Source organism: Chrysochloris asiatica, unplaced genomic scaffold (genome assembly GCF_000296735.1).
Source record: "Chrysochloris asiatica unplaced genomic scaffold, ChrAsi1.0 scaffold00150, whole genome shotgun sequence".
NCBI classification, from domain to species: Eukaryota; Metazoa; Chordata; class Mammalia; order Afrosoricida; family Chrysochloridae; genus Chrysochloris; species Chrysochloris asiatica.
Genome location: NW_006408668.1, coordinates 7,163,571 through 7,174,635, shown reverse-complemented (window position 1 = coordinate 7,174,635; position 11,065 = coordinate 7,163,571). Strand labels below are relative to the sequence as shown.

At 36.8% G+C, this 11,065-nt stretch overlaps 1 protein-coding gene across 1 annotated transcript in view; it reads right to left on the bottom strand.

Moving 5' to 3' along the window:
- Window positions 1-5,633: 5,633 nt before the first annotated feature.
- Window positions 5,634-11,065, bottom strand: part of TSGA10 (testis specific, 10) — a 167,118-nt gene continuing 161,686 nt past the window's right edge. The window contains exons 11-12 of the mRNA XM_006870776.1: window positions 6,977-7,186; window positions 5,634-5,663 (exon numbers count right to left, since the gene is read on the bottom strand). Coding sequence (XP_006870838.1) covers window positions 5,634-5,663; window positions 6,977-7,186 — 240 coding nt within the window. The remainder of the gene's footprint in view (window positions 5,664-6,976; window positions 7,187-11,065) is intronic.

The window sequence follows — 11,065 nt, the reverse complement described above, 5'->3', positions numbered from 1 at the left end:
TTCTGTTGTGCATGGGGTCGCTATGAGTCGGTTCCGACTTGATGGCACCTGATAACAACAACAATTTTATCCCATTCAACTACGTATCTGTCTTCATACTAATACCAGACTGTTTTGACTCCCATGTCTGTGTAGTAAGTTTTGAGGTTGGGAAGTATATGAGGCCTCCTACTTTATTGTTTTTCTTAAATAGTGCTTTGAGTACTCAGGGCCTCTTTCTTTTCCATATTAAGTTATAGGTTAGTTTTTCTATTCCATTAAAAATGTTATTGGGATTTGAATCAGAATTGCATTATACAGATGGTTTTGAGTAGTATCAAAATTTTCACAATGTTGAATCTTCCAGTTCATGTGCATGGTGTGTTATTCAATTTGTTTATGTCTCTTACAGTAGTGTTTTATCATTTTCTTAGTATATGTATTTTATGTGCTTGGTTAGATTTTATTCCTAGGTATTTTATCCTTTGGGGACTATTTTAAATGGTATTGATTTCTAGAATTCCTTTTTGGAGATCTTTTTGGTGTCGAGTGGGACATCTTTTAAAACAAACAAAAACAGCTTTACTGTGAGATTATTCACATACTATACACCTTGCCCATTTAAAATACATAATTCAATATAGTCTAGCATTTAAGAAAGTTGTTCAATCATTACCACAAGGTAATGTCAGAATTTTTTCATCATCCCTAAAAGAAACACAGTATCCATTAGCAATTATTCTCTATATGTCCCCTTCCTCAGTTCTATGGAACCACTAATCTACTTCCAGTCTCTATGATTTGCCTATTATGGACATTTTACATAAATATGATCACATATCTTTTATTGTGTGACTGACTTCTTCCACTTTGCATGTTTTCAAGCATCATCCATGTTAAGTTATTGTTGTTAAGTGCCATCAAGTAAGTTCCGACTCATAATGACCCTGTACAGCATTTCCAAGGAGTGGCTGGTGAGCTTGAACTGCCAACCTTGTGGTTCAAACTGACCTTGCAGTCCAACAGCAGCTATCAATATTCCTCCCTTTCATTTTGTGAAATAATAATATTTATTATTATTTATATGTGCATAGATATACCACAAATATCCACTCATCAGTTAGAGACATTTGAGTTATTTCCACTTTTTGACTTTCACAGTGGACCTTAATCTAATAACTTCTGAGTTATAAAAACAGTAGAATTATAATGATTAGGGTTTTGTGTCAACTTGACTAGGCCAGGTTTTCCAGAGGTTTAGCAGTTGGGATGTGCTTAATTCACTTGGTGATGAAACCTAATACAGTCACAGTTAACTATTAGATGAATGGCTATGGGTAGCCAATTAAATAAAGGGATGTTTCCTTGAAGGTGTGGCCTGCTCCTCATACAATGAATACATAGGAGGAACTCTCTCTCTCTTCTGCTGGGGACCTAAGACTCTACAATCGTAAGATATATATATCATGGCACTGCTGGTTAATGCACTGAACTGCAAGGTCAGTTTGAACTGCAAGGTCAGTGGTTCAAGCTCACCAGGGGATCCTCAGAAACCCCATGCAGGATCATTATGAGTTGGAACCAACTTGAAGGCACTTAACAACAACAATATATATGTATTGTTTCACTAGTTTTCCTTCTCTCAAAAACCCAGCCTAAGACAAGAATAGACTAAGAAACACACTTTGGGAAAAAGAGATACCATGGAATGCCAAAGAACTCCCATGGCTACCAACAAGGAATACCCTTCCCTAATAAATGATACCCTACTTTGGATTTCTAGCCTTCATAATTGTGAGGAAATAAATTTCTGTCTTTAAAACCACCCACTTGCTATTATGGCAGCACTAGGTCACTAAGACACCATCTGAAGTCATTTCCTTACTTCATACACTTTGTTCTCACCTACCTCTTTACTGTTATATTCATATACATTACATTTCTATACATTAAATCTCAATGATACAAGTATATGCACATATAATGTAACTGATTTTTAAAACAGTTAAAAGAAGGAGAAGAAATACATAATTTTATTGTCCTTTTATTTCTTACTAATTACTTTTACTGGATGGAGTCCTGGTGTGCAATGTAGGATAAGCAATGGACTGCTAACCACAAGATCATCAGTTCCAACCAACCAACTGCTCCTTGGAAGCCCTATACAAGGTTGCTATGAGTCAGAACTGACTTGATAGCACTTAACAACAACTTATACTGGTGTTCTTTGCTTTGTGTGTATGTGTGTGTGTATGTGCATTCAAAATATTGGCCAGTAGCACTTGTTTGCAGCTTGAAGCATTTCCTTTAATATTTTGTGTAAAGCATGTTTTGATTGTAAAAAAATTTCTCCATCTTTGTTTTCTGAAACTAGCAATATAAAGTCATATTTGATAGAATAAGCACTGGGCTACAAACTACAAGGTCAATTTTCAAGTCTACCATCTGCAGGAGAAAAGTTAAGACCCTATAGTCTGGTTGCTATAAGTCAGAACTAACTCAGTGGCACTTCACAACAACAATCAATCAATCTTTTACTTGACAAGTTATTTTTCTCTTGCTGTTTGATTAGTTTTTGTCTTTGACTTTCATTTTGGCTATGATATGCACAGATTTGAATCTTTTTACAGTGATCACACTTGGAATACATTGAGCATCTTCAGCATGCAGACAAATGTTTCTCAGCCAATTTGAGGTGTTTTCTACTGTTATTCCTTGAACATGTTTGTACTCCTTGCTCTCTTTCCTATCCTTCCGATACTCTCAAGTCCATTGCCATCAAGTCAGTTCTGTCTCTTAGCAACCCTATAAAGGGTTTTCAAGACTGTAAATCTTTATAGAGCCAACAGCCTCATCTTTCTCCTGCATATTAGTGGAAGTTTTGAATCATTGACCTTTTGATTAGCAGCTAAGTGCCTAGCCCACAGTTGTGTGTATTGGTGTATTTAGTGGTATGCCACAGTCCCCTAACACTCTAATTACAAATCATTGTTGTTATTAAGTGCTGTCAAGTCAGTTCTGACTCACAGTGACCCTTTGTAGGGTTTCAGGGGAGCAGCTGGTAGGTTTGAATTGCCAACCTTGTAGTTCGCAGTCCAGTGCTGATACTACAGCACCACATCAGGAGTCAGTATAATTATATATTCTCCTTTCTTATCTTAACGGATTTTAAAAAACATTGATATATACATCATTGCATTGTGTTACTGAGGCTATAACATACAGACTATAACAATAACAGCCCAAAGAAGGCAAATCGGAATAAAGCGTATTAGAATGATTGGTCTTCATTTTTCTTTTCTTTAGATTGTGCAATCTCTATCACTCTGTCTCCACAATTTCTATTCGGCTCTTTTTAACAATGCCAATGTTTTTACTAATATTCTCTATGAATGAGACATTGTTTTCATGCCTTCTTTTACTTCTTTAATGTAGTTTGCGTTAGTTCTTTTATCATTTTTAAATAGCTGCTTTAAAGTCATCATCTGCTAAGTCCAACATCTGGGCCCTTTCAAAGACAATTTATTTTGCTTTGTTATTTTTGTTTTTTTTCTGAGGACAGATCAAACTTTCCTGCTTATTTGCATGTCAAATATTTTTGTTGAAACTGGACATTTATGTAACATGCTGTTGTTGTTGTTGTTAAGTGCCGTCGAGTCGGTTCCGACCCATAGCGACCCTGTACAGGGTTTCCGAGGGTGTAAATCTTTACGGGAGTAGAAAGCCTCATCTTTCTCCCGCGGAGCGGCTGGTAGTTTCGAACCGCTGACCTTAAGGTTCGCAGCCCGATTCGTAGCCACTACGCTACCAGAGCCACTCTGAATACTGATTCTCGAACTCTGGGGTTTTTTGTGACTTGCTTTTTTTGCTTCCTTTTTCATTAGTTTAGTGACTTGGCTGGACTATTTCCACTGAGCTTATTTATCTTGCTGTATATAGTCTTAGATGTTGTTCCTCGGGGCATATGACCCCCCTCCCCATAGATCTATGTACACCCACCCTAACCCTTCTCTCCAGGATGACAGGTGATTTCATCAGGCTTTCTTGAACTGTCTTTGTCCATGATCTCCATATGAAGCTTCTAGCTGATCTGCCTCTATTGGTATCAGATTCAGATGTTAGTCTTCACTAATTGATAGTTAATTGTTCCATATTTTTTACAGTGCCCTGGAAACATAAATTGCTTCATACTTTGTTCTAGTTCAATTCAAGCCCCTATACAGGGGCACTTTTCAGCCATATCTTTGAGCCTTGGTGTAACCATAGAAAGGTTCTTTTTAACTGTGCTTTCTGTGGTTCTCTTTACAATTCTGAATAGTCTATTTTCTTGTTTTGTTTTGTTATCATAGAGTTCCTAGTTTCTTCTTAATTCTGGAGCATCATTTTTTGAAAGATCTTTCAATGTCTGTGTCAAAAATTCCATTCCTTAAATCTGTCTTAAGGATATAATGCAAATATGATAAAGATTTTATGCAATAAAATATTCACCATGTTGTTTTATATATAAATTTAAAGGCTGAAAAAAATGCTACTGTCCAGCAACAGGAAAACAGTGAAAAGCAAAATACCTAGTTGTGGCACTATAGCATAAACACTGGACCATATGGTCAGTTTGAACTGCAAGGTTAGAAGTTCAAACTCACCAATGACTCCTCAGAAACCCTGTGAGTTGGAAACAACTCAATGGCATTTAACAACAACTTCATGCAAAAGTCTTGAATAGGGAAAGAAATGGACTAGAAGGAACTATAACAAAAACATTTACATTGGAAGAAAGTCCTATGCTCTAGTTCTAAGTTCTAAAATCCAGTGTAGCCTAAGACTATAGCAACATTTTTAAAAATATTTTTTGCTTTCATTTAAAAATTATAAGATTCTGCAGAGTACTGTTAATATTATTCCTAAGGAAATAACTCATAAGGTATGTATTAATTAAAGAGTGCTAAAGGAGCTCTGGTAGCATAGTGGTTACGAATCGGGCTGCGAACCTTAAGGTCAGTGGTTCGAAACTACCAGCTGCTCCACGGGAGAAAGATCAGGCTTTCTACTCCCTTAAAGATTTACACCCTCGGAAACCCTGTACAGGGTCGCTATGGGTCGGAACCGACTCGACGGCACTTAACAACAACAACAACAAAGGAAGGATAATTCCAATTTATGTTCTCAAGATTTCTCTGGTAGCATAGTGGTTATAAGTCAGGCTGCTAACCTCATGGTCAGTAGTCTGAAACCCCCAGCCACTCCATGGGAGAAAGATGAGGCATTCTGCTCCTGTAAAGATTTATAGCCTCTGAAACCCTGTGCAGGGTCGCTATGAGTTGGAACCGACTCCAAAGCACACCACTACCACCACCAAAGGAAGAATAATTAAAATTCATGTTCTCAAAGCTTCTCTTGAGAAGATTTAGATAATAGATACATTACATCCATTTTAAAGACAGAAAACTAAGATCTAGATGAGCTGTATGGCATATGAACTACATTTCAATAAAACTTTCTAAAAAGGAAAAGAAAACTTTGACCCAAGGTTTCATAATGCCTTAGGCCATTTTTACAGGAAACAAGAGATAAAACTTTTGCCCTTACCCTCTCCTTGGCCATGTAAAATTATGTGAGTGATTCAAGAGATGAAACGCTATTGAATATTAGAAAAATCAATCAGTATAATCTATCACATCAATAGACTAAAGAAAAAAATCACACGATCATGTTAATTTGATGTAGGAACTAAAAAATCACTTGACAAAATTCAATACCCATTCATACCAAAAAATCCTACAGTATAGGAATAAAACATAACTTCTTCAACTTAATAAAGAGTATCAACCTAAATATCCACAGAATGCTTTTTTTGTTGTTAAGTACCGTGGCGTCGGTTCCGACTCACAGTGACCCTGCATAAGGTTTCCGAGGCTGTAAATCTTTATTGGAGCAGAAAGCCTCATCTTTCTCCCGCGGAACAGCTGGTAGTTTCAAACTGCTGAACTTGAGGATGGCAGCCCAACTCGTAACCACTACACTACCACAGATCCTTACAAAACACTTTAGATAACATTATATTTAAGAGGGAAAGACTGAATGCTGTTTCCCTTCGATAGGGAACAAGACAAGAATGTCTAATCTCACCACTCTTATTCAATATAGGGCCGGAGGCTCTAGCCAATGCAATAAAGAAAGAAAAGGCACACATATCTGAAAGAAGAAGGGAAACTGTCTATTTGTTAACGATAACATGATTGCCTATGTAGAAAATCTGAAGGAATCTATAGAAAAACTTGTAGAACTGATCACTGAGTTCAGTGAGGTCATAGAATATAAGATAAACATATAAAAATCCACTGTTTCTATATATTGGCAGTGAAAATGTGGATAACAACATAAAAAAATATATATCATTTACAATAGCTAAAAAAGAAATACATGTCAATTGAACAAAACTGTAAAACACTGAGAGAAATCAAAGAGTATCTAAATAAATGAAGAGCCATACTCTGTCCATAAATTGGAAACCTCAACGTAGTAAAAATATCAATTCTCTACAAATGGCAAAAACAGATTTATCACTACTTCTATAAAAATCACACCAATGTTTTTACAGATTTAGACAAGATTATTCTAAATTTATATGAATAAGCAAAGGACTCAGATTAGCTAAAATCATTTTGAAAAAGAAAAATAAAGTAGAATAAATCCGTCTACCTGATTTGAAGACTTACTACAAGCTACAGTAAGTAGCTTGTGGCAGAGAAAACTATGTGGCAGAAAAACAATCCCACAGATCAATGTAAAATAGCAGAGAGCCCAGAAATAAATTCACTCAAACATGGTCAAATTGATCTTTGACAAAAGTGTAAAATCAATTCATGAAAGAATAAAATCAAAAGTAGAAAGACATGGTTTGATGAGTATTTTGTAAAATTCTACTTCTCTAAAATTGTAGCAATTTACAGTTTAACAACGAATTTTTTCAAAATCTTTTCAATAAGATGCTACATACCATTTCGATTTCTTGATCTTTAGCAACCAGCTGCCGATTAAGAAGTTCTTTGCTTGAATCAAGTTTAATACAGAGCTCCCTTGTGGAAGACAAATCTGCAAGGGCGGACACTTTTTCAAACTGGACCTTCTGAAGCTCCTCTTCCATCTTTACAACGGATTTATGTAAAGTAGCAATCTGGGACTTGTAAGACCTTTCTGCATTTAAGTGCTGCAAAAGCAAGATTCATTTTATATATAAATATACATAAATACACATAATGTTGAAAAAATTGCAACATGAGAAATAAAGTGGAGAAAAATCATTTAATGATGGTACAATCAGACTATAAGGATCTTTAGTAGTGTAGTGACTTATGCATTGGGCTGCTAACCACAAAGTCAGCAGTTTGAGTCCACCAGCTGCTCCAAATATGAGGCTTTCTGCTCCCATAAAGATTGACAGCCTCAGAAACTGACTCAACAGCACACAGCAACAGCATAGGTGACAATGCTGTTGTTATTAAGTGCTATCATGGTGGTTCTGACTCATAGAAACCCTGTATAAGGATTCCAAGGAGTAGCTGGTGGATTTGAACTGATCTTATGGCTAGCAGTCCCATGCTTATCCTACAGCTCCTCAACAGGACTCCTTTATAACTCTAGAACTTACAAATATCTCCAGAGGGAAAATATTATGGGTAAGCATAAATTAAGCATACAATGACACACACGTATATGTGTTGTTAGATGTCAAGTTGGTGTCAACTCGTAACAACAGACTAAAACACTGCCCAGTCCTGCACCATCCTCACAATCATTGTTATGTTTGAACCCATTGTTGCAGCTACCGTGTCAGTTCAAAACCGGACTTCCTCTACTGACTCTCTACTAAGCATAATGTCCTTCTCCTCCTGATAACATGTATTGAGACAAAGCTTCACCATCCTTGTTTCTAAGGTGCATTCTGGTCGCATGTCATACAAGATATATTTGTTTGTTCTTCTGGAAGTCCATAGTATATTAAATATTATTTACCATCACCATGATGCAAATTAATCAATTCTATGGTCTTCCTTATTTATTTTCCAGCTTTCATATGTATATGAGGCAACAGAAAATGTCATGGCTTGCCTAATGCAATACATCATTTGTTTGCTGCCTAATGCAATACATCATTTGTTTGCTGCTTCCATGAGTGTTGATTATGGATTCAAGTAAAATGAAATCACGTGACAACTTCAATCTTGTATCAGGATGTTATTTATTGATCCCAGTTGTGAAGATTTTTGTTTTCTTTATACGTGGTACAATCCATACTGAAGGCTTTGATCTTCATTAGTAAGTACCTCAAGTTCCCTGTACTTCTAGCTAGCAAAGTTGTGTCATCCGCAGAGCACAAATTGTTAATGAGTCTTCCTCCAATCTTAATGCCATGTTCTTCTTTATATAATCCAGCTTCTCAGATTATTTGCTAAAATACAGATTGAATACATATGGTGAAAGGATATAACACTGGGTCACACCTTTCTTGATTTAAAGCCACTCAGTATCCCCATTCTGTTCTAATGACTGCCTCTTGGTCTATGTATCGGTTCTGCATGAATACAATTGAGTGTTCTGAAATTCCAATTCTTCACCATGTTATCCATAGTTTGTTATGATCCACACAGCCAAATGCCTTTGCAGAGTCAATAAAGCACAAATAAACTTTTTTCTGTTATTCTCTGCTTTCTGCAAGATCCATATGATGTCAACAATGATATTCCTTATTCCATGTCTTCTTCTGAATACAGCTTGAGTTTCGGGCAACTCCCTGCTGATGTACTGCTACAGCTGTGTTTTAATTTTACTTGCATGTGCTATTAATGATATTGTACAATGATTTCTGCTTTCCTTGTGTCACCTTTCTTAGGAATGGGCACAAGTATGGATCTCTTCCAATCAGTTGGCCAGGTAGCTGTTTTCCAAATTCTTAGAACAGATGAGTGAGCACCTTCAGTGCTGAAATATTTCAGTTGGTATTCTATCAATTGCCAGAGGCTTGTGTTTCATCAATGCCTTCAGTGTAGCTTGGACTTCTTCCTTTAATACCTTCAGTCTTTGATCATATGCTACTTCTTGAAATGGCTGAATTCTTTTTGGTACAGTGACTCTGAGTATGCCTTTCATCTTTTTTTGATGCTTCTTGTGTCGTTAAATATTTTACCCATTCTTGTTGTTGTTGTTGTTAAGTGCCATCAATAGGTTCTGACTCATAGCGGCCCTCTATAGGGTTTCCAAGGAGCAACAAGTGGGTTTCAACAGCTGACCTTGTGGTGTGCACTCCAGTGCTGATCCTATAGCAACACAACAGCAATCCTTCAATATTGCAAATCAAGATTTGAATTTTTTCTTCAGTTCTTTCAGTTTGAGAAATGCTGAGCATGTCTTTCTCCTTTGGTTTTCTAACTCCATGTCTTTGCACATTTCATTTCAATATTTGACTTAGTCTTCTCAAGTTGCCCTTTGAAATTTTCTACTTTTATTTCCTCATGTCTTCTATTTGCTTTAGCTTCTCTGCATGCAAGAGCAAGCTTCAGCGTCTCTTCTGACATCCATTTGGTCTCTTTTTTCGATCTTTTTAATGATGTTTTGCTTTCTTCATATTTTATATTCTTGATGGCATCCCACACTTCTCTGGCTTTCGGTCAATATTGGTCAACGTGTCATATCTATTCTTGTGACAGTCTCTAAATTCTGGTGGAATATACTCAAGGTCATATTTTTTCTGTTCAAGACTTGCTTAATTTTTCTTAGCTTCAAAATTTGATATTGCATGTGTGGAATTGATGATCTGTTCTATTGTTGGCCTTTGGCCCTGTTCTGATTGATGATATGGAGCTTTTCCACAGTCTCTTTCCATAGACATTGTTGATCCTGGGTATTGCATCTGGTGAGGTTCACATATATTTTTGTTGTTGTTAGATGCCATCGAATCAGTACCAACTCATAGTGATCTTATGCACAGCAGAACGAAACACTGCCCGATCCTAGGCCAACTTCACTACTGCTGCCACGCTTGAGTCCATCTATGCTGCCACTTGGCCAATCCATCTCATTGGGGATTTTCCTCTTTCTCTCTGATCCTCCACCTTACCAAACACAAGATCTTCTCCAGAGTCTGGTCCCTCCTGACAATATGTCCAAAGTATAAGAGATGAAGTTTGGCCATCCTGGCCTCCAAGGAGCACTCTGGCTGCACTTCTTCCAACACAGATCTGTTAGTTCTTTTGGCAGCCCATGGCACTTTCAATATTCTCCTCCAACACCCTAACTCAAAAGCAACAATTCTTCTATGGTCTTCCTTATTCACATATATAGTCATCACTTATATTGCTGCGGGAAAAGGTACTTGCAATGAATAAGACATTAGTATTGCAAAATTCTGTCAGGCAATCTCTGGGATCATTTCTATCACCAACACCATATTTTCCAACTAGTGATCCTTCTTTATTTCCAACTTTCATATTTCAATCACCAGTAACTATCAGTGCATCTTGATTTAATGTTTGATACATTTCAGACAGCAGAATCTTTAACATCTTCATCTTTGGCATTAACACTGTGCGTAAATTTGAATAGTAGTATTAACTGGTCTTCCTTTGTAGGCATATGGATATTATCGTATCAATGACAACACAGGATGGATCCTGAAATGTCCTTTTTGACAATGAATGTAACACCAGTCTTCTTTGTCTTTCTTGGCATCTAATTCAAAATGGCCAGTATCAGTTCACTTCAGCTCACCAATGCCTAGGATTATCAATCTTCAAGCACTAAATTTCATTTATTTTGACAACTTCAATTTTCTTTGATTTATACTTCAGACATTCCATGTTCCAATTAATACCAGATGTTTGCTGCTGTTTATTCACTTTTTGAATCATGCCACATAAGAAAATGAAATCAGAGCAACACACCACACAGAGGAACATAATTCTATAGCTTAAAATTGTTAAACAAAGCATTTTGTTGTTGTTGTCAGGTGCCATCGAGTCAGAACCGACTCATAGCGACCCCATGCACAGCAGAACGAAACAATGTCCGATCCTGGGCCAACCTCACTACC